A 24,690-nucleotide genomic window follows, 5' to 3' on the forward strand; every position below is an offset into this window, starting at 1 on the left:
ACACACAACAACAAGGTGGGTACAGACCTGGATTTGATTTACAGAGTGGCTAAAACCCAAGCATCTGCTGGGTTTGGGAGAACAGCGCTCCTTCTCTGCACATGGAGAGAAGCAGCTGGGTGTCTTTCATCCACACTGGAGTAACTCCATGTTGTTGGCTATTCTGGGACCTCACCATAGTGCAAATAGGCCTTCGTATGAGGAGCTCAGATTATGACTAACCCACACAGATACTCAGGATGCTCTGCAAGAAGCAGATGACTGCTCTGGCTTTATCAATTACTAACTGCATTAGATATTGGCCCCAGTCTTTGCCATGGAGGTCTGAAAGAGGTGCATGTGCATGTGCATTTGCAAGGTTATAGTTGTTTACTGTAATTCCAGTGGCTTCTAGGAGCTTGTAGATTTTTAGACTTACTCATTCTGAAAGTTTAGGCAACAAATCCTGAACTCCTCCATTTCTTTACTGACCATGTAACAGGCGAACAGAGAAGAGCTCAGGAGGAACTGGAGACTTTGTGCATGTGCTAGAGACTCTCAGAGGTCAAGATGCCAGTTAAGTCAACAGTGAGATGAATATGCTAGGGTACTAAATGCCATCCAGACAGCCCAAAGAGGGCAAGGCAGACCTGTGGAAGAAGCTGGATCTTTGAGCAAACTGGTGATTGTCCCTACATGTCAAAGAGAAGTGACAGAAGACAACTTTGTAAATATGAAGCAATGCTTTGGGAAACCAGGAAAAGGGTAATGTGAGTCAGACTTCTTGGCCTCTTACTTGCCATTACACTACTTGGCCAAATGCAAATGGGATTTCACTGTATTACAAGAATGCATCTATTGATAACACTACAAGAAGTTTTAGAACTCTAGCCTGAGATTCTGCAAGGAATAGAATCCCAGAAGTTCAACAAGCAGCATGTCCCACAGAATGCTGAGATGGTTCTCAGGCTCCCAGAAGGAAGAGAATGTGCTCTTCCATATGGTATCCACTGGCCACACATACAAGAGCGCTTCAAGTGTGTCAGGTCCAAATGAAGAACTGAATTCTTAATTGAATTTACTTTTAAATAATCAAAATTTAAAGAGCCACATGTGAATGCTGACAACACTATGCAGAGTATAGCTCTTTGGCGTACTGGCTAAGAGTGCAGGTTCTGGAGAAAGAGGGTCTGGCCTGGGCTTGACTCACGGATGGAACACTTCTTAGCTATGTAATTGTGGGGAGGCTGCTTAACCTTTCTGTGCCTTCATATTCTTATCTGTAAAGGGGAAGTCATAGACATGCATCATTCATAGAGTGGTGGGGGTTATGAGACTTCCTGGAGTTAACACACGTGCAGTGTCTGCATGTCATATTCTCTGAAGGTTAGTTAGTGATGATCTTAATTAACAATAACACTTCCGCCATGTATCAAGCACTTTTACAATATTCCAGGCACTGTCCTACGAGTTTTACATGGGCTAGCCTGGATGTGTGGGAGGAAGTGAGCTCCAGGTCCTTCTATTCCACCATCTTGATCCACTCCTCCTAGAATCAAACAAGCTCTAGGTGTGGTCTGATCAATAGCTCAGCAGAGCTGTCACTTTTCCTATCTTTTGGTAAAATAGATTAACAACAATAATAAATTTCAATGATGATAATATTAGAAAGATTTGTTGAGCACTGAATCTAAGGAACTGGGTTCAGCCCTTTCTTGGAGTCATTTCAGTAAATTAATTCTTAGAAGAATCTGAAGAGGGAGGCACTCTTATGATCCCATGGTAAAGATGAGGAAACTGAGGCACAAAGAGGTTAATCAACTAGCTCAATTGAGGTCACTCGTTAGTAAGTGCCACGGTGTGGCCTAGAACCCAGACCATGTCACACTACAGGACAGGCCCTGAGTTTTGCTTGCTCAAATTGCCCAACTGGAACTTTACCTAATTCGATATATAAGTAGACCCACAGGAAGAAGATTCTGGAGGGCTGCTACGGTTCCATAGCTGTGCAAGGGCCACTGGGTAGGCTGCTGTGTTGGTGTTCTTTTCTTTTTATAACAACTGTACCAAGAAATGAGAACTCCAGGTTGAGAGATTTCTGTTTTGATACATGTGGTACAGGGAGTGTGAAGTTCACTTGAGAGATTCTGCAAAAAACTCTAGGGTAGCACCAATCTTATCTATTTGCTGGATCTAGGATTGGCTAAAATGGATGGGGTTCAAAATCAAGTTCCCTTCCTTAGTCAATCAAGTATTCAGACTTGGGAAATTAATCAGTAAGTTCAACTGTTAAACTGCTATTTTGCCTGTGTGTTAGTTGCTCAGTTGTGTCCGACTCTGTGATCCCATGAACTGTAGCCTGCCAGGCTCCTCTGTCCATGGAATTTTCCAGGCAAGAATAGTGGAGTGGGTTGCCACAACCTTTTCCAGGGGATCTTACTGGCCCGGGACTGGACCCAGGTCTCCCACATTGCAGGCAGATTCTTGACCATTTAGGGTTTCCCTGATAGCTCAGTTGGTAAAGAATCTGCCTGCAATGCAGGAGACCCCAGCTCTATTCCTGGGTTGGGAAGATCTCCTGGAGAAAGGATAGGCACCCACTCCAGTGTTTTTGGGCTTCCCTTGTGGCTCAGCTGGTGAAGAATCCGCCTGCAGGAGACCTGAGTTCAATCCCTGGGTTGGGAAGATCCCCTGGAGAAGGGAAAGGCTACCCACTCCAGTGTTCTGGCCTGGGGAATTCAGTCCATGGGGTCGCAAAGAGTTGGATGCGACTGAGCGACTTTCACTTTCTTTATCATTTGAGCTACCCAGGAAGCCCACTATTTTGCCTAAGAAAGAGAAATAACTCAAGAAGAGGAAAAGGTAAAGTCAATAATGTTTAAATCAATCAAGAAATGAAGGAATAAGCATCTCTGCTGCTGCTGCTAAGTCACTTTAGTCGTGTCTGACTCTTTGTGATCCCATAGACCGCAGCCCACCAGGCTCCCCCGTCCCTGGGATTCTCCAGGGAAGAACACTGGAGTGGGTTGCCATTTCCTTCTCCAATGTGTGAAAGTGAAAAGTGAAAGTGAAGTCGCTCAGTCGTGTCTGACTCTTAGCGACCCCATGGACCACAGCCTACCAGGCTCCTCCATCCATGGGATTTTCCATAAGCATCTCTATACCTCCCCTAATACACACAACATTAATTTCAATAAATAAGCCTGTGACCTATTAACTCCCTGGGGTAGAAAGTGGGTACTCCTCTGTGTCTCCCACAGTGCCAGACACAGAGCAGGTCTACAATACACTCTGACACTTAGGCTCGCTGTTTTCTATGGGGGCAGTTCTAAGAGATGACCAGAACCGTGCCTGTCGGTAGTAACAATGGGTAATGGAGAAGGAAGACTGTGTTTGTTTGGTCAGGCTATGTGGGCCAATGGGAGTCACCCTAGGAGCAAAGTGAGGTCAAGAGCACTGCTATGAGAAACATCAGGGACTGGGTCAAAGGGTACCAAAACTCTCCAGAGGGCAGAGCCTCTGCAAGCCAGGCTCTGACAGCTTCTGGAAGGTTCCTATTGTCTCATGATGATGAGGGTGATGATGGTTAACAGCTACCACGTATGAATACAGGCAATGCACCAGGCACTGAGTGAAACCCTGTACAGTTTTTCTCTCACTTAATCCCCATGGCAACCCTGGACGATGGGTACCATTATTATGTTCATCTTCTAGTTGAGGAAAAGAAGGTTCAGAGAGCAAAGTAACTTGCTCAAAGTCCAAGTCAGAGCTGAAAGCTGAATCTGGGTCTGACCTGCTCCAAAATAAGAACTCTTAATTACAAATAGTAAAGAATGCAATGTCCAAAGCATAACCCTTATGCTTATGCACACTGAATCCTCCCCCCTGCCCCCCAGTGTCTCCCCATTGGCTATCGTAAGGAGTGTTGCCAGGCCAGGGGTTCCAAAGAAGCCCTCCAACTAACCACCATATTCAGGCAACTGAGGAAGGGAGCAGCAGGATATCCTCTGGAGCCTTCCGGATTGAGACAGCAGATCTAATGCATGCATCTAAATTCACTCCCTTACGAAGCCCCACTAAAAGTGCCATGAGAATTTGGTTTGGTGTGGTTTTTAAAAATACAAGCCTGCAAGAATAAGGTGAATGCTTCAGGAGACATAGCAGCAGCAGCCTTTCCCAAGCTCTAAAGTAACTAGACCAGGGTTAACTAACTCCACAGCCCCAGGGAAGCTGAATCACAGGCTGGCAGAGGGAAAGTGAAAAAGCAGCTTGGTCTAAACAGCAGGATGTTCAGCAGGCTTGGAACAGCAGCCCCAGGTGGTCTCCAGCACTGACAGATGAAGTGGACACGTGTGGCCCATATAGTGGGGTAGATGCTTGGATGACCGCCCCGCCTCCACATCCCTGGGTATCTGCCTCTCCTCCACACTGGTGGAGGTCTGGCTTGACAATTTGTTGCTGAATTCCTTGCTTTGCCTTCCATATCCTGCTACTTGGATTAGCTGAGGACTGTCACTTCACCCCAGAGAGGCATTGTATTGACCTCCACCTGGAAACTACAGTGCCTGGAGGTAGGCTGTGGCAAGCAAGCAAAGCAAGACAGCACCCCAACCCCTCAGGCTGTATTTCTTCTGCCTATCAGGGGTCCTGATGGCGGTGGGCTCTACCCACACTCAGATCCATTGTGCCTTCAGTCACTGACTTCCCTAAGAGGGGAGCAGCTGCTTTTCTGGAAGCCTCTGTTGAATAGTGACCCTAGGACCCTTTGCTGCCTGTGCACCTAGACTGTGTTTGCCACTTGGGTCTTCAAGAAAACCTGACTGCTTGTTGAAGAATTCAGTAATACATAGTGAAACAAATAGAAAAGCAAGAGAACATTGGAAGCATGATAGTGAAGTGGCACACATGGGGTCTACTAGGGGGTTGACAAAGTTCCATTCCTCGGCCTAACCAGTGGTGACACAAGTTTTCACTTTGTTGTTGCTCTTCAGTCACTAAGTAGTGTCAGATTCATGGTAACCCCGTGGACTGCAGCATGCCAGGCTTCCCTGTCCTTCACTATCTCCCAGAGCTTGCTCAAATTCCTGTCTATTGAGTTGGTGATGCTATCTAACCATCTCAACCTTTGTCATCCCCTTCTCCTCCTGCCCTCAATCTTTCCCAGCATCAGAGCCTCTTCCAGTGAGTTGGCTCTTAGCATCAGGTGGCCAAAGGACTGGGGCTTCAGCTTCAGCATCAGTCTTTCCAATGAATACTCAGGGTTGATTTCCTTTAGGAATGACTGGTTTGATGTCCTTACCGTCCAAGTGACTCTCAAGAGTCTTCTCCAGTGCCACAGTTTGAAAGCATCAAATCTTTGGCGCTCAGACTTCTTTGTGGTCCAACTCTCATGTATGTACATAACTACTGGAAAAACCTAGCTTTGACCACACTTTTTCTTTCAACTGTTCATCTAGGCTTTGCACACTTTTCTGTATCTATGCCATGTTTCACAATAAAAGGAAAAAGTTACATATGCAGCTTGATACCAGTCAGGTGAAATATATATCTTTTGGCATAGGAAAAAAATAATGAGCTACTGTATTTTAGCATGCTAGCAATGGTTATCCCTGGCTTATTTATATCTTTTATATTTATGGTGTATGTGTTAGTCACTTAGTTGTGTCTGACTCTTTGCACCCCATAGACTGTAGCCCGCCAGGCTCCTCTGTCCATGGGATTCTCCAGGCAAGAATACTGGAGTAGGCTGCCATTTCCTTCTCCAGGGGATCTTCCTGACTCAGGGATCGAACCTGGGTGTCCTGCATTACAGGCAGATTCTTTACCATCTGAGCTACAGGGAAGTCCCTATTTTGCTATCTCATGGGGTTTGTGTTGTTGCTGCACTTTTCTGCATTTTCCAAGTTTACTACAAAGAGAATAAATTATTCTTGTAATCAAAAGATCTTAAAACATATTGAAAAAAGGCAAAGCTCCCATCAAAGATTTGTATGTATCATATAGATTTTAAATCAAGCAACAAAAAACCCCCAGGACTCATTTAAGTAAAAAATATGGTGTTATGTCAAGGAAGCAACTCAAGTTCGTGTAAAGGTATCAACATTTAGAAGTTAAAAAAGTTGCTTTGGAATTTAGGTCTTTTTTTTCTGCTGCCAACCCTAGATCTTTCCAGAGATGTTCCAGTCACCATTGAAGAGGACAGGGTCAATACTGTGAGGACCCAGTTCAGCACACTTTGGGGGTAGCCTGGTGAATTCTTGCCAGGAATGCCAACCATTCCAGGGTTCATGATTTGGTCTCTGCCTTCTTTCCCCCAAGATTTTGACCATACAGATACACAAGTAGGTATTCAAATGACAAGTCAGCCTTCCTGCTGTCCCTATTGCACAGCAACCTATCGGGTTTTCTTCCTTTCCTACTGGCCTGGGGAGGGGGCATAAGGATGCTTTTCTTTAACTGAAGGCCTCACCTTCTGTTTTCTTCTGACCTATTCTGTCTCCTTGCAGCTACCTCTGGGAATCAAAAAGGTAACCACAAGCATAATCTACTACTATGCCTGGACAGACAGATACCCTTTTTGGGGAGCTGCCCTGGGTCTTCATTGCTGTGTGTGGGCTCTCCAGTTATGACTCGAGGGCTTAGTTGCACCAAGACATGTCAGATCCTAGTTTCTTGACCAGGGATGGAATCTGCATCTCCTGTATCTCAAGGTGAATTCTTAACCACTGGACCACCAGGGAAGTCCCCAGATATCCTTTTTCATGTGTGCTCATAGGAGGAAAATGGATTCATCGGTGACATCAAATATAAGCACAGTCTTCAAAGTCAACATCTGCAGGGTGTATTTCTAGTCAAGTTTGTACACTTCATCTGTAATAAATAATCTGCCTTCTCTAAATAAAGAAATTGTGGGTTTGGTTTAATTTCATTGTAAATTTATATTCAATAATAGAGAATTAGAACATTGGGGATAAAGAATATATGAAGTTCTCATTTCATTCCCTGATTTGGAGCCACCTGCTTGCTTCACGATACAGAATTCATGAGCCCAGAGTCTGAGCTAGGAGTCAAAAGACTAAGGTATTCCTTGGGGCCAGGCATCCCAAGGTCTCACTAGATTTACACACCACAGCAGAGGGAAAATGTGGGGCTTCACTCAGACTGGCTCTCTAGGTCCTGCTGGGTGGGGCATGCTGTGAGCTGCAGGGGCTTCCACCGCCTTCCCCCAAATGCTTATCTCCAAACTCTGGGCATGGGAAAAAGGGGAGGTGGGCTGCTGTCAGGAGAAAGGAGGCCCAGGGTGCCTGGGAAGGAAATAGCTAGTTCCCAGGTACCAGGTTTCCTAGAGTGCAGGCAGGAGGAGTGTGAAAGCTTTGGCTGCAGTTGCCGGGGATGCTGAGGCCTCTCTATCAGTGTGTTTGTTTCATGTCAGAATGAGAAGGGCCTGTGGGACTCATCTACACCAAAGGTTCTCAAAGTGGGGGGTCCTTGGGCCAGCAGCAGCAACAGCAGCCTCTGGCAACCTGATAGAAATGTATACTTCTGGGTCCCACTCAGACCTAACGAATCAGAGCCCAGGACTTTGTACTATCACAAACCCTCCAGGACACTCAAGAAAGAACTACTGCTTCAATCCAACCCTCTCAGTATACAGAAGAGGAGACTGAGGGCCAGAGAAACAAGAATCCCTTGAGCCGAGGTCCAGCCTTGCTAACTCTATCCAGTGTGATGTGATGTGGATGCTGGGCCAGTGACTCCCATGTGCTGCTTTCCAACTCCCCCTTTCCACATGGGAACTGTTTTTTTTTCCCCTTTCTTATACCTCTGCTCTTTCTTTGCCAAAGTGAGTGTTATGGCCAGGGTTCCCAGGAATACGAGAAGCTGTACTCTGACCAAACTGAATCCCTTTGGGGAGGAAGAACATAGGTTTTCAGGAGGACGGAGCATTTCAGGAGGCACATGTAAGGGAAGGAGGTGGGGTATAAATACAGTGACTTGGCCAGCACCTAGTCCTCCTATTCTCTGCAGTATCCCTTCAGGCAGCCCAACTTGCCCTACACTGAACGAGGGCTTTGGGAATATGGCTCCACCCAGGGTTGGAGAGCCATTGAGAGCCACTTACACGAAGAAGCAGCATAGTGGATATGGGACCAATACAGGCCACTGTGCCTGAGGTACCAGGGACTTTCTGGGAAAGATGCTTCTGTGCTCTTCTGACAAGGCTTCTAGAAGCAACTCTCTCTTGGCAGGAGGGAGCTTGTAGCTCCTGGACTTGCTGAGGGCTACCTGTGTGCCCACAAGGGGGAGCTGGCCTCAGGACGAAGCCAATGCTCCAGAAGGCCAGAGAGGCAGCAGGCAGGAAATAGCATCTCTGGGGACACTACTGAAGTCTGCCCAAGTGCTGGACTTGCACTTATAGGACTCAGTCAGGTCCCTTTATCATTTCCTGTGACTTGCGACTCAGTATATCCTAAGCACTAGCTTGGCCCCTCTGCCCTTCACGAGGTCTGCATTATGCCCTGGGGGACAGCTCATCTCTAACAACGAAGCCTGTGGAACCCGACTCAGCCTTGTGTCATCTTTCTTTATCCACACACCAGTTCATCTAAAGAAAATTCCAGCATCCCTCAGCTGTCTGTACAACATGATCCAGCAAACACACTGAATGCAGATCCCAAAATTGCAATCTTGGGTGCTTCACTCACATCTCAAGTGTGGTACTCAAGCTTTTAAATACTTTATTTTGCATTAGTTGCATGTGACCTACATTTTAGTAGCAATAATCTATCTTAACAACATTAAGAATTCCTGGATCAAAATCAATTCTGATGCAAACTCGAATATGTATTGTACATTGTGGGTTTCTGTGATGAAAATAATTGACAATCTAAACTGGAACTCATCTATAGTAAATAAGCAGTGCTACGTCCTAAAAAGCAATTATTGGCACTGAACGACTAAATTTTTAAATCCCTTAAAAAGTCCAAGAACATACCAGAAAGTCGAACTTTGATTTCAGGGGTAATAGCCATACACAAAAAATTAAAAGCCTGTAAGAGGTGTTGTTGACTTAGATGCTGATGGCTCTAGGAGGAGGGTTCATTCTCTTTCTCAGTCCCTGGTCCAATATGATTGGTGGGGTAACTACAGAGCTTGAAAGAGTGATACTGACCATTGGTGGCAGAAGAAAGAGCCAGGCAGAGCAGATCTGTAAGATGCTGGATCTCTATGAGTTCTGAGGGAATTGACAGGGTCAAGGCCATTGCCAGAGGCTGCCCTTTTCCACCTGGTTCTGCTTCTCTGATCTGTACCAATCCCAAACTCTAACAGCTAAACACAGCAAGAGTTGGGATCAGGAAATCTTTCTGGAGGGTGACAGGAAGGAATTTCTGTGATGTAATTATTCTACTAAGGAAGACACTTATAAATAAAAAGTGAATCAAGAAAATAAAAGAAGCTAACAATATAGCTGTCAAATGACAAAAAGAAATCAAAACGAAAGCCCATTAAGATCATTTCCACAAAGGATATAATAGCCACCCTAATGGGTGTCAAGATTTTGTTTTTGACAACATGAAACCAGAAAGCGCTATTTGAGAGCTTTGCCTGTTAGCATTTTTGAGCACTCAGCTTTGAAAGTGTTGCCTGGTAGAGGGAAATGTCATGGAGTTGCCCCTACTTATTCCCACTCAAGGAAGGTTGGGGACCTCCCACACTTTCCAAAGCCTTGTCACGTGGAAATAAATGATCATTACTCAAAATGGCAAATAAGGAGTATTTGCCATTCATCTACTGGCCTTCTGAATTGGCTGGCTTGGCAAATAGTCTTCACATGCTACCCAGATATGAACCTGTAGAGAACTCTGGGTCTCCACAACTCTGCTCAAAACTGGTCAAATATGGTAGCACGCAACAGGAGGAAAAGGTCAGACAGAACCTGCATGTTTAGCTTCAACTCCAAAGCTCCAAAGCAAAGCAAGCGTTGGAGTAATTTCTGATGTACGGTTATGCATCTCTCAGGCCTTTGTGAGCATCTCTTGGACAGCCCACTTCCTTTTTTCCTGTGCATCTAGCATTCCATCACTGAGTCAAGGTCTATCAGCTGTGTGTGAGCCATGGTCCAATTTCTAATCTAACACAAAACTCAGTTAACATTGGGAGAGGACCAAAGGATGGAAGAAATGGAGATATGCCACCCTCAGTCTTAGAAGCTATTATTCCATTGGGAGTCAGGAGCCAAGGAAGACTGCTCAGGGCACTGCATGGGTGCTCAGGACTGCCATGCACGTGGGCCTGGGGTGGAGATGTGATCTCTTTGGACCTTTATATTGCTTTTAGCTTTCAATAACCTCACTGCTTTGGAAGGGAGGGGCTAACAAGAGAAGCCGACATCCAACAACAAAGCAGTGCTTGTCATTGTGGGCATAATTCATAAGATCAAATCAAAACCTAAACTTTTCTGACTGATTCCTTTGGAACAGCAGAAACTCTTTCTCTGGGGGTGGGGTGGGGCAGGGGCAGGCTGGGTTCACTGCAGGCAGTGTTCTGCCATCTGGTGCCCCCTTCACACTCGAAGCTGCCAGGCTGGACCATATACACAACATCTCTTTGCCCCGTGGGCCCAGGTTGTGGGATTTGACAACTCTTAAAGGACAGAAGAGGCTCAAAGTACAAACAGACTCAGGAGAGGTTTCCATAAAGCTGGGGCGATGGAAACAGCTATTAATGGCTATGGGGCCATTAATGGATTTGAGAGAGGGAAGCTGGGGAGGGCACAGGAAGGAGGGACAGTGATGCAGCAGAGCCCCTTAGGCACATCCTTTGCTCACCCGCTGGGTCACACCTCTGACCCACAATGCTCCTCTGGTGCCATCCTGCCCTCAGTGACAATGCTGGCTATAGGCATTAGGGCCACAGCTGAATGAGGCCAATCCACTGTGACTCACCATCTGCCCTAGATAGTTTTTCTATTTTGCAAACTTTTCATTTTTGGTCATAACATTAGCTGACCACTTCACTTTCAAATCCATTTTAGGTGTGGAAGTGGACGGCCTTTCTGTGAGGTGGTCTATATTTTGGGTTTGTATTAATAGAATTCATAAGGAGTTACAGTTTAAAGGAAGACAACCCAATGACTTCTTTCTGTCCTCTTTATGACTCTTTTAAAACTGAAATCAGATTCCTTTCCTTGCTCTACAGTGACAAATACACAGGTATTTCAATGAAACTTACTTTTAAAAAATTATATACTTCACTTTTAAAACACCTAATTTGGGGGACTCTGACTTCAGTTGAATTCACTTCTTTTCAGGTATGTTAAGAGAAAATGAACAAACAAAAAGCCAAACAGCAACATCACAGGAGGTTTCTGAATATTGTTGCCTTTCTAGCTTTCATGAGTCAACTGTTAAGCAATTAAAAATTAAGGCTAATGAGCACCATTAAAGAGGCATCAGAACTGGAAGGGGGGTGCGGTTTGCATTCCTGTAAATTCTGGTGTTGACCTCACTGAGTAATGATTACTCCAGGGGCAAAATGTAATGATGCCTCATTGCAATGTGATGTCTCACTCATTCTCCAGGTTCCCAGAGAAAAGAAGCTTGATGTTTAAAAGGTTAGCACTTGATAGGTAACAATTTACAACTTCTGCTTTTGGCAACGGGATCATACTTATCAATAATTACCTTAAACGTAAACGGGTTGAATACCCTAACCAAAAGACAAAGACTGGTTGAATGGATAAAAAAACAAGACCCCTATATATGCTGTCTACAAGAGACCCAGCTCAAACCAAGGGACACATACAGACTTAAAAGAAACTTCATGCAAATGGAGACCAAAAGAAAGCAGGAGTAGCAATACTCATATTACCTAAAATAGACTTTGAAATAAAGGCCATGAAAAGAGACAAAGAAGGACACTACATAAGATCAATCCAAGAAGATATAACAGTTATAATATATATGCATCCAACATAGGAGCACTGCAGTATGTAAGGCAAATGCTAACAAGTATGAAAGGGGAAATTACCAGTAACACAATAATAGTGGGAGACTTTAATACCCCACTCACACCTATGGATAGATCAACTAAACAGAAAATTAGCAAGGAAACACAAACTTTAAATGATACAATGGACCAGTTATACCTAATTGATATCTATAGGGCATTTAGCTCCAAAACAAAGAATTTCACCTTTTTCTCAAATGCAAATGGAACCTTCTCCAGGATGGATCACATCCTGGGCCATATAATCTAGCCTTGGTAAATTCAAAAAAATTGAAATCATTCCAAGCATCTTTTCTGATCAAAATGCGGTAAGATTAGATGTCAACTACAGGGAAAAAAACTACTAAAAATACAAACATATGGAGGCTAAACAACATGCTGCTGAATAGCCAACAAATCACGGAAGAAATAAAAAAGGAAATCAAAATATGCATAGAAACTAATGAAAACACAACAACCTAAACCTATGGGATTCAGTAAAAGCAGTGCTAAGGGGAAGGTTCATAGCAAACAAGCTTACCTCAAGAAATAAGAGAAAAATCAAATAAATAACTGAATTTTATACCTGAAGCAACTAGAAAAAGAAGAAATGAAGAACCCCAGGATTAGCAGAAGGAAAAGAAATCATAAAAATTAGGGCAGAAATAAATGAAAAAGAAACAAAAGAGACTATAGCAAAAATCAGTAAAACTAAAAGCTGGTACTTTGGGGAGATAAATAAAATAGACAAACCAGTAGCCAGACTCATCAAGATAAAAAGGGAGAAGAATCAAATCAACAAAATTAGAGATGAAAATGGGGAGAAATCACAACAGACAACACAAAAATACAAAGGATCATAAAAGACTACTATCAGCAACTATATGCCAATAAAATGGACAACTTGGAAGAAATGGACAAATTCTTAGAAAAGTATAACTTTCCAAAACTGAACCAGGAAGAAATAAAAAATCTTAACAGACCCATCACAAGCACAGAAATCGAAACTGTAATCAGAAATCTTTCAGCAAAGAAAAAGCCCAGGACCAGATGGCTTCACAGGTGAATTCTACCAAAAATTTAGAGAAGAGTTAATACCTATCTTACTCAAACTCTTCCAGAAAATTGCAGGGGAAGGTAAACTGCCAAATTCATTCTATGAGGCCACCGTGACCCTAATACCAAAACCAGACAAAGATGCCACAAAAAAAGAAAACTACAGGTTAATATCACTGATGAACATAGATGCAAAAATCCTCAACAATATTCTAGCAAACAGAATCCAACAACTTATTAAAAAGATCATACATCATGACCAAGTGGACTTTATCCCAGGGATGCAAGGATTCTTCAATATTCACAAGTCAATCAATGTGATACACATCATATTAACAAACTGAAAAATAAAAACCATATGATTATCTCAATAGATGCAGAGAAAGCTTTGACAAAATTCAACATCCATTTATGATAACCCTCCAGAAAGCAGGCATAGAAGGAACATACCTCAACACAATAAAAGCCATATATGATAAACCCACAGCAAACATTATCCTCGATGGTGAAAAATTGAAAGCATTTCCCCTAAAGTCAGGAATAAGACAAGGGTGACCACTCTCACCACTACTATTCAACATAGTTTTGGAAGTTTTTGCCACAGCAATCAGAGAAGAAAAAGAAATAGAAGGAATCCAGACTGGAAAACAAGAAGTAAAACTCTCACTGTTTGCAGATGACATGATCCTCTACACAACAAACCCTAAAAACACCACCAGAAAATTACTAGAGCTAATCCAATGAATACAGTAAAGTTGCAGCATATAAAATTAACACACAGAAATCCCTTGCATTCCTATACACTAACACTGAGAAAACAGAAAGAGAAATTAAGGAAACAATTCCATTCACCATTGCAATGAAGAGAATAAAATACTTAGGAATAAATCTACCTGAAGAAACAAAAGACGTATATATACAGAAAACTATAAAACACTGATGAAAGAAATCAAAGATTACACAAATAGATAGAGAAATACACCCTGTTCATGGATTGGACGAATCAATATAGTGAAAATGAGTATACTATCCAAAGCAATCTATAGATTCAATGCAATCCCTATCAAGCTACCAATGGTATTTTTCAGAGAAATAGAAGAAATAATTTCACAATTTGTATGGAAATACAAAAAACCTCGAATAGCCAAAGAAATCTTGAGAAAGAAGAATGGGACTGGAGGAATCAACTTGCCTGACTTCAGGCTCTCCTACAAAGCCACAGTCATCAAGACAGTATGGTACTGGCACAAAGACAGAAATATAGATCAGTGGAACAAAATAGAAAGCCCAGAGATAAATCCACACACCTATGGATGCCTTATCTTTGACAAAGGAGGCAAGGATATACAATGGAGAAAAGGCAATCTCTTTTAACAAGTGGTGCTGGGAAAACTGGTCAACCACTTGTAAAAGAAGGAAACTAGAACACTTTCTAACACCATACACAAATATAAACTCAAAATGGATTAAAGATCTAAATGTAAGACCAGAAACTATAAAACTCCTAGAGGAAAACATAGGTAAAACATTCTCTGACATAAATCACAGCAGGATCCTCTATGACCCACCTCCCAGAGTAATGGAAATAAAAGCAAAAATAAACAAATGGGACCTAATGAAACTGAAAAGCTTTTGCACAACAAAAGAAACTATAAGCAAGGTGAAAAGAGCCTTCAGAATGGGAGAAAATAATAGCAAATGAAGCAACTGACAAAGAATTAATCTCAAAAATATACAAGCAGCTCATGCAGCTCAATTCCAGAAAAATATATGACCTAATCAAAAAATGGGCCAAAGAACTAAACAGACATTTCTCCAAAGAAGACATACAGATGGGTAACTAACACATGAAAAGATGCTCAACATCACTTATTATCAGAGAAATGCAAATCAAAACCACAGTGAGGTACCATCTCACTCTGGTCAGAATGGCTGCCATCAAAAAGTCTATAAATAAATGCTGGAGAGGGTGTGCAGAAAAGGGAACCCTCTTACACTGTTGGTGGGAATGCAAACTAGTACAGCCACTATGGAGAACAGTGTGGAGATTCCTTAAAAAACTGGAAATAGAACTGCCACATGACCCAGCAATCCCACTGCTGGGCATACATGCCGAGGAAACCAGAATTGAAAGAGACACATGGACCCCAATGTTCATCGCAGCACTGTTTACAATAGCCAGGACATGGAAACAACCTAGATGTCCATCAGCAGATGAATGGATAAGAAAGCAGTGGTACATATACACAATGGAATATTATTCAGCTATTAAAAAGAACACATTTGAATCAGTTCTAATGAAGTGGATGAAACTGGAGCCTATTATTCAGAGTGAAGTAAGTCAAAAAGTAAAACACCAATACGGTATATTAATGCATATACATGGAATTTAGAAAGATGGTAAAGATGACCCTCTATGTGAGACAGCAAAAGAGACACAGATATAAAGAACAGACTTTTGGACTCTGTGGGAGAAGGCGAGGGCAGGATGATTTGAGAGACTAGCATTGAAACATATGTATTACCATATGTGAAATAGATCATCAGTCCAAGTTCAATGCATGAAACAGGGCACTCAAAGTCAGTGCCCTGTGACAACCCTGAGGGATGGGGTGGTGTGAGAGGTGGGAGGGGGGTTCAGGATGGAGAACACATGTACACCCATGGTTGATTCATGTCAATAATATGGCAAAAACCACTACGATATTGGTAAAGTAATTAGCCTCCAATTAAAATAAATTAATTAATTTTAAAATAAAAGGACCTGTGAGGTGTGCTTTGAGATGGAAGACCATTAATGGTACTTAGAAATCAAAAAAGAAACTGAAAAAACAATGCAATTTGTGATAACAGTAGTACCAAATTCTGAGTGTTTTCCAAAATGGACTTTCATTTCCTGGCAATCTAGAGTGGTTAAAACAAAATTTGTTCAACATGGAGATGTCAGTCCCTAAATTATCAAAATCTATATTACACTGTGTCTAATTTTATTTCCTCCAAAAGCAGCTAAAAAGCATTTCCCCAAACTAAACAGTTCTTTGCTGTCCAATTTTTTAAAAGGAAGGAAACACTAAGCTTGTACATACAATTGTGCTTAAATACAAAATAAAGATGCTTATTCAGTCACACATTCTTATCTCTGGTAGAGAAGGTGCATGCAAGGTGAGGCCCGGCTCCGACCCAGGGGCTCTTTGAAATCTGACTTGCATGCCCAGCTCCTTGTTCACTGCAGCCCAAAGCTTCCCCCAGAGGCCTCCCTCTTGCTTTTCAGCAGGATTAACCCTTGAAACAAAATCTATGATGCTTTTCACCAGAATTAGTAAGAGACAAATGCAGAGAAACTCTTCTCCTAACACGGGGGGTGTTGTCCTGCCTCTTAGCCTCAAAACGGCAGAATTAATGGAAGCAGGTGAAAAAAAAAAAAGACTTCAAGCTCAAGGTCATAGGCCCTTCCTCGACAATGTTTGGTACATCTGATTCCAATGGGGTCAGGTATTTTGGCAAGGTAGTGGTCACGTGCTTTTAGAGGGTCATGAACGACATACAGGCTAGGAGCAGACTCACTCGCTGCCATCTCTCTGACCACCTGCCTCCAGTGGAATATAGAGTCGCTGTCACTTTGACAAGAGTAGGGAATTCTCTCGGTCTAACTAACCTGGTTTTATAATTTTGGTTTTCAGTGGGCAGTCACAGGGTGAAGGGAAAGATTTTCGTTCGCAGTGCAATGCTGGCCCTTACTCACCTTCCCATCCTGAAGGTACTTAATGGGTGTACCTAATGGGTACTTCCCATTCTGTCAGCTTATCAGCAGTGGGCCCTCAGCGTCTAGATGCTGCAGGTGGCCCCTGGGCCGCGACAGACGGCAGGATTGGGGCCCAGCTGGTGCAGGCAGAAACGGGCACTTCTGACTCCTCCTCTGCTCGCCTAAAGTCATCCTGTGGTCCCTTTGTTACTCAGCACCCACGTGGGGATGGTGCCACCCCTGCCTGGCTCCCAGCATTCCTGCCATCTCTGCTTGGAGGTAGAAGGGCCAGCACTGTCCCCTCCCCACTGGTCAGGGTGCTCAGGAAGCTGCTCTGCTCCTTTGTGGGGTCACCAGTCTGTGTCCACCCCTTGGCTGCTCCTCAGCCACCTGGTAAATGTCCTCTCTGACACCCACACTGGGAGGGCACTCCCCACCCCTCCTCTGCAAGACAGTACCCACCCCTGAAGCCAGAGAGGTATTCTTAGTTTCCAGAACTTTCAACAGCAGAGCTAACGTCAGCAGAGCATGATCGGGTGCCAGGCCCGGGCCGAGCATGCTGACCTCATGGCATTGAACACTCCCAGAAACCCCATTCGATAGGTATACTAGCATCTCCATTTCACAGATGGGGAGACTGAGGCCCAGAAAAGGGACAGAGCAGGCCAAACAAAGAAGTGGCAGAGCCAGGATTTGGATCCCAGTCATTCAGGCCTCAAGCCCAGCCCCTGGTTCACCTTCTGCCAAGACCCAAGGGTCAAGGACATGATATTCCTGGCTCTGAGTTGTCTCATTCCAAGGACAAGAGGGACCCACAAGTGAGGGTAGCAAGAGAGCTTCCTCTAGGTCCCATTTCAGACCGAGGTGCGAGCCCCCACCCAGGCCTAGCCCCTCTAGGAGGGCGGATGGCAGTTCTTCTCATGAGCCCATGGACTCTACCACTTCTGGGGGCTCACCACTGCCTGAGCACCAGAGATGTGCAGCTTGGAGTTAAAGGCAGAAAGCATAACAGACCCAGGCAAGGGCTTGTCTAGCTTTCGCCAAGGCAGGCTTGGGTCCCCTCTCAAAATCTGTACAAACTATATCACGGCCTCTGTGGTCTATTTCTCTGCAGCTGCCCCCTTCCACTTGGTTGCCTCAGCCTGCCTCAAGATCAGATTTCAGGCATTTTGTTCTTATTCCAACTGGCCATGATCTACATCCCTTCTCCCTGAGATGCTACCCATCCAGCTCTGCAAGCCCATGTCTACCCAGGGTGCTCCTGCTGCCTCTTGCCACTCTGAGTCTTCCAGAGCACAACTTCCATCTCCTGGACAGAACTGTTTTGCCTTTGAGTAAATGTTAGTGCCATCCTCCAGTGGTTTGATGCTAAAACTGAAGTCCTAACCCCGATTTTCACAGTGCCCTAAGGCATCTTCAATAGTTTTCAGTGAGAAGGAGCATACAATTATGGAAACAAATTTCATTTTGCTTCACTTCGGTTAAAAACAGAGAAATCACCCAGCCTTGGGAGTAGGGTGGGGAATGCAGTGAGGAGATTTAGAATTCAACAAACCAGGGCTATGTGTCTTGACTCCAAAGTCCCTTCCCTTAGAAATCGTAGGTCCACATCCCTTATCTGTAATTTCAAGGCTAAAAGCTCTGAAAGCTTATTCTGTTTTTGTAAATTTGGTGCCAAAATTTATTTGGGAGCAAAACTTGACCCGGGCTTGGTTAAATATTCTTATTTCTTTGCAAAAATAATAAAATGCTCCCCCAGATTCCACCAGAGGGTTGTGTGATATTTGGCATATGCAGCATATTGCCTTTCTTAAGTCCCTAAATTTCTGATTTTAGAAATGCATCTGATTCCAGGGCTCCGAGACCCAAGTCTGGGAGCCTGGGCTGGCCCTGCTGAGCTGAAAGTGTGGGCCAGGCTGCACCTCGAGCATGCTTGGTTCAGCATCTCCTATATTCCAAGGTCATCAAAATGAAGCCCAGCCCTTTGGCCAGGTACAGCTGAGGCTCAGAGGGCTTAAGTGACATTGCTCCTGGCACACTGTCCACACAGTGATGGTGTCTGGACTGGAAACCCAGTCCGACTATCTCCAGTGCCTCTGCCATGCTTATCCGCTGCCCTGACACCAGATGGCATTTACTTTTTACCCCCAGTGCAAGCAAGCAGTCCATTGAAATTGGATCACTAACTTAGCTGGTAAAGTGGAATCCCCCAAATTGAGCGAGACTAGTCTGCAAATAAGAACGCTTTCCTATCAACAACTGGATTTGGCATTTCTGCTGACTCGAGAGTTGCTTTCTCACATTCCATTTAGAAACTATTCTTTAAGGCAACTATGGTCTGGATAAAAATGAATGCCCAGTCTTCCTGCTACCACCCACAGAGGTGTGATGAGCTAGTCAACGCCAAAGAGGAGGACAGGAGTGTTTTCTGAGGGTTGGCTTGGGTGGTAGTAAAGCGTGGCCAAGTCCACCATGGTGGGAGCAAGAAGCATGGACTTCTTGTCCGTCCTACAGGTGACCATGCTAAACACTCACCTCTTCCTTTCTCCCAGCTTCTCCTGCTCACAGGACCAGCACTGAATTCTTAGGACTCTAATTCAATGTGGAAAGACCACAAGAAGGAACATAGCCTCACAAAGAGAACCAGATCTGGAGACTCAGGCCTAGGAGATGGTCATAGTGACAGCAAGCGTCTGTTGGCAGTACTTGAGGTGCACTGAATGAACACATTTACTCCTCTAACAACCTATCATCACGCCCGCTTGGTGGACAAGGCAGAAGTGAAGAGGGTCAGGCAGGAGAGACCAGGCCCTGCCAGGGTTACGAGAGTGGCCTCTGCAGCCCCACTCCCTGCTCTCACCCTGACTGGCTGTGTGACTGCGGGCAACTCTGGGGACTTCTCTGTGCCTCAGTTTTCTCAGCTTTAAAGGAAATGCTAACAGCCTCTACCTCTGAGGACCATGAGGAGAAACGGGAGGGAAGAACTGGGTAACACGCTCAGCCCCAGGAAGCAGGGGCCCAGAAGGCGGCCCCTGGCAGTGGTTGTAGCCCCTTGGGCTTGGCAGAGGTCATGGGTGTCCCTCCTAGCCTCGGGAAGCTCAGCCACGTGCTCCTTCTCCCAAGCCTTTCCCCAGCCCCACCTAGGGAATCAGCTGTGGGTGGGGTGGGGGGGTGGATTTTCAAGACCCTGAACATTAAAGATTCTCTCTCTGAGCCAGCTGCTCTGGCTCTAAGACAATACAGTCAGACTACAAACACTCCCCACTGAAAACAAAAGAAACCAAAAAAGCTCACAATCTTAGATGGTGACACGGCTCCAGGCTGAGGATCCTGCCTGATAGGGTAAGGGTTCCACTGCTGATTCAGCTGGTGCTCCATCGAGCCAGCCACGGAAGTCCACGAGAACAGTTGACAACATGCCTATAACAAAATCAAACCTAAGTGCTCCTGAACTGTGGACAAGGGCTGGCCGCTCACCCTGGCCACCCCCACGAGTGCACCCATCGAAAGACTGACCCCTGGTGTGGAGCACGTGGCTCGTGAGGCTTCATGAGACCTGGATGAAAAAGACATGGTCTCTCTCCTCCTGGTACTGTCATGGCCACGGTCACCCAGAGCCCTTAGAAAAGAGGTCAGTTTCCCCCAGGAGTATCCCTCGGGCTACCCAAGCCTAGAACTTTATGGCCACCTCCTCAGCTTTTCTACAGAAGAAACAGGCAGGGTGGGAGACCAAAGTCCTGGGCGAAAACTTGAGGAAAGCTTTCTGGCAGGGGGAATGGTGCCTGAGCCTCAGGAGTTGTAAGAGTGGGGCAGGAAAGGAAAGGTGGACAGGAAAGGAAAGGTGGGCAGGGAAGGCTAGACACAGGCAATGGTGGGAGTTAAGGCCAAGAACACAGAGTGGGCCAGGAGTTGTAAGCACTTAAAGATCTGAAGGATACCAGTCTAAGGAGATAGATGGAGCCAGTTGATGGGCCTCCAAAATTTTCTGAGCAAATGTGAACATGATCAGGTCTGTCTTATAGCAAGGTTATGCTTAGAGAAATGGATGGTTTATTGGGGCAACCAGTTTAAGATGGTTTATTGGGAAAACTGTATGAGTTTGAACAAAGATCAAGAGAGCAATGGTAAAGAGGAAGCATGAAGACAGGAGCCAGGGCAGGGAGACACCTGATGTGGCTCCCACTGATCAATCCCTGCTTCCTGGTACCCTCACTACCCTGTGATCCCCCACTAGTATTCACCACTTTATGCTCAAGTCTAATGAACAGAATGCTGCACACATGATGCAATGTCACTTTCCAGACTAGGTTATACAGACTGGGACTTTTGACTCACTGGCAACCTCCCCTCAACCTCTCTAGCTGGCATATTCTCTCTTGCTGGCATATTCTCTCTTGCTCACTCTGATGAAGCTGGCTATCACGTTAGGAGAAGCTCTGCGAAGAGGCCCATGTGGCAAGGAACCAAGGGAGGCCTTGGGCCAAAAGCTCATGAAGAACAGAGGCCTCAGTCCAACAACCCATAAGGAACTGTTTCCTGCCAACAACCACACAGTGAGTTTTGAAGCTAGTCCTCCCCAGTTGAGCCCTGAGATGACCGCAGCCTTGTGAGAGACATGGGGCCAGAAGGCCTGCTAAGCCGTGCCAGGATCCCCAGCCCACAGAAACTGTGAAGTATTAAATAGTACATGTGTGCTGCCTAAAAGTGATTGTTTCAGGCCAATTTGTTATGTGGCCATAGATAACTAACACAGACAAGGATCACAGCATGAAAAATGGAAACTGTGATAGATATTACCTGGCGAGAAGTAGGTGAAGAGAGTGATTGAAAAGATTGCAGGAGAAGAAAGGGAAGTCACAGGAGTATTGAGAAAAGCACAGGCTCTGGGGCAAGATTGCCTGCCTTCAAGTTCCTGCTCGGCCCCTTGCTAACTGTGTGACTCTGGGCGAGTCGTTTCAATGCTCTGAGCCTCAGTTTCTTCGTCTGTAAAATGGAGACGTAAGAATAACTACTTGACACATCTCCGACCTTATCATTTAGAACCTGCCTCAGCATCTGGTGCAGGGGTCAACAAACAGCACACTGCCCAGCAGATATTTGCTGTGGCACTTCTAGAAGGCCCGGTTTGCAGCCTTATGTCAGCAGGGACAAGATTTAAGTGCTTAGAGCAATTTCCTTGCATCCTATGATGCCTTCACTGGTCCTGGGTGAGGGAACGTGCCTCATGGCCCAGTGCAGGGGAAGTGGGTCTGTACAATTCTAACCTGTCTGCCCTGGTTCCTTCCCCTGGCAGCACCTCTGGGTGCAGTTTTCTCCCAGGGAAGCTAAGTGACCTGCACAGAAAGTGAGACCATAACCTTGACCTCTTTAATATTGTGCTTTGACTGTGCAGAATAAGCCAACTTAAATAGACTTTTCCAGAGTCAAGCCCAGTCTCTAAAGAGCTAGAGTCTGAATTTGCCTCCAAAGCCGGCTCTCAATAGCATGAAACACAGTTTTTATTTCCAAAACCAAGGGACAAAACCAGAGATGAGATCAGCTTACCTGTCTGGGCAGAGAAGGCATGGAATCCGAGGCCAGAGACCGCTGAAAGCGCTGCGGTTGCTGCGTCACATGATGCAGGAGGAGTGAAGAAAGATCCGGCTGCTGCTGCAGCTGCAAGGTGGCCGTGGCCGTGGACGAGGCCGTGGCAGAAGAGGCCGGTGGTGGCGTGGGCTGCTGCAGGTAGTGGAGCAAGGCAGGCTGCCGAGATGTGGTGGGCACTGACGGCATCCTCTGGGGGCCTGGCTCAGAGATGAAATGTGACAAGGGCTTGGTGTGGCCAAAAGGAAAGGGCTCAGAGGCTCCTGGGCTGGGGCTGGTCAGGCCCTGCTGCATGATCATGCTCGGGGTTTGGGGCCTGTAGATGGCACTGGCTGGTGGCTGCGGCTGGCAGAGCGGATGAGTGGAGGTGGTGACACCCTGGACCAGGGGGCACTGTGCAGTGAAGGACTGCTGGGGCAGGCCTGGGCTGGACAGCGTCTCTGGACGATAGGGGGTTAACGGCCCCGTGTTGCTGGTGGGCAGAGCAGACATCTCGTGCCCCTGAGGGTGTCTGATGGTAGAGGACACCAGGTTGGCAAGGATGGAGGTCTGCTCGCTCAATGGTGGTGGCTGCTGGAGCGTGGAGCTAGGGAACTTCTCTGGCGCGTAAGGCCTGGCCGGCCCGACGACGGTGCTGCTGCTGGGCGCCAGACTGGACAGTGAGGCGTTGGGAGAGCCCTGGAGGGTACTCCCCGGCAGGCTGCTCGATGACATACAGGACACCATGAGCCCCTGAGGGCTGAAGGGTGGCAGCGGCTGTGGTGAGACCACGGGCCCCGGCTGGTAAGGCGGGGAGAGGCCGGGAGGAGGCAGGGCAGACCAACTGGTGGTGGGGCCCAGCTGCTTCTTACTGGAGCCCTGCTTGCTGGCTGCCAGCGCTTTCAGCTGGTGGGCATGATGCCACTGAGACACTGGGAGTGGCGGCAGGGCGGCTGAGAGTGTCGCCTGGGCTTGATTCTTGGCCTTCACGGTCGAGGAACTTGGGGAGGCCATCTGCTTACTGGCAGGCGTAACTGCATAGTTGAGCCCCGCAGAGGAGGGTGGGATCTGAAGCGACACCCCAGTGACCTGGCTGCAACTCGAAGCAAAGTCCTTGCTGGAACTGAGGCTCTCCAAGTGTGGCATCTGAACTGTGGGCTTGGCAGTCGCACCTAAGGTTGCCGGTGGGTGGTGGTGTAAGACCAGCGGTTCTTCCGGCTTGCTCCCCAGGATTTTCTCAAGATCGAGCTCACTCTGAGAAGATTCTTGAATTTCTGTGAGCTCCTCCAGCAGATCTTGAAGTTCCTGATCCACAGCCGGTGCGTTGTTGGTTTTGTCATAGTAAGGAATAGAGGAGTCTTTCACTCCCATTTCTGCTGTCGGTGGCTCTGCAAATGGTGGGCCCATGACGCTGCCATTCCTGGGGCTATTGTCCAGTAGTAACGGATGGCCAGGGGCTGCCATCGCAGCAGAGCTAGGGTTCACAGGTAACGCAGGAACTTGCAGCTGTGCACAGGCTGTGCTGGGATGGGCACCCGGGCCCATCGAAAGGGTGACATCCTCAAGGCATGGCCTCTTGATTTTATTAGGGTAACCCTCGTCACCCATGCTTGAAAGCTGGAAATCTCCTTCTTGTCTCCGCTTAGTGGTTCTCTGTGCCTGGAAGAGAAAAGAGGAGACCGAGGGAAGAGAAGAGAAAGAGAGAGAGAAAGAGAGCGTTTATAAAGGTTTGGCACATGAATGCTATTGGACAGAAAACTTACAAAATAAAACAGATGTGTCAGTTTCAAGGCTTACAGTTGGGAAAACTATACAATATAGTCTATTTTTAGAACCATGATGCTTTTTTGTTGCTATTTCATTTAGCCTGTCTTGCTGGATTTCAGATGAAGCATTATGCTCTCCGTAACAGTTTTAGAAAGAGTTGTACAAACTATATAATATAGTCTATTTTTAGAACCATGATGCTTTTTTGTTGCTGTTTCATTTAGCCTGTCTTGTTAGATTTCAAATGAAGCATTATGCTGTCTGCACCAAACAGTACAGAAAGTCATGCACAGGATTTTCAGGCAGACGTTGGTGGTCAAAGAAATTGCTAAGAAAGTTGCAATTCACACCTGTGTACGGACAGCCTGATTTTTACAAATCAAACCGTGAGGTACACATTGAACATATTGAACTTTTTTAGGTTGCTTCCCTGTCTTGGGTTACATGCATCAGGTTCCAGTGAGAAAACTAGCTACAGCACAGGCTTTGGAGGAATGAAGTAGACCTGGCATGTTCTTTTGGGTGGCTGTCTGAGAGACACTCTTTGGAGAATAATAACGTGCAAAACAGTCACTGTAGAAAGGCTCCATGCATCT

General features: G+C 45.7%; 1 protein-coding gene across 5 annotated transcripts in view; it reads right to left on the reverse strand.

Annotated features, from left to right (window-relative positions):
- Window positions 1-24,690, reverse strand: part of MAMLD1 (mastermind like domain containing 1) — a 108,688-nt gene that overhangs the window by 13,180 nt on the left and 70,818 nt on the right. For 3 of the 5 annotated variants that reach the window (XM_065916378.1, XM_065916377.1, XM_065916380.1), the window contains exons 3-4: window positions 22,310-23,986; window positions 20,060-20,185 (exon numbers count right to left, since the gene is read on the reverse strand). In XM_065916378.1, the coding sequence (XP_065772450.1) occupies window positions 20,060-20,185; window positions 22,310-23,986 (1,803 nt within the window). The remainder of the gene's footprint in view (window positions 1-20,059; window positions 20,186-22,309; window positions 23,987-24,690) is intronic. The other 2 variants (XM_065916379.1, XM_065916382.1) reach the window with 1 other exon arrangement.

Source organism: Muntiacus reevesi, chromosome X, assembly GCF_963930625.1.
Source record: "Muntiacus reevesi chromosome X, mMunRee1.1, whole genome shotgun sequence".
Classification (NCBI taxonomy): domain Eukaryota; kingdom Metazoa; phylum Chordata; class Mammalia; order Artiodactyla; family Cervidae; genus Muntiacus; species Muntiacus reevesi.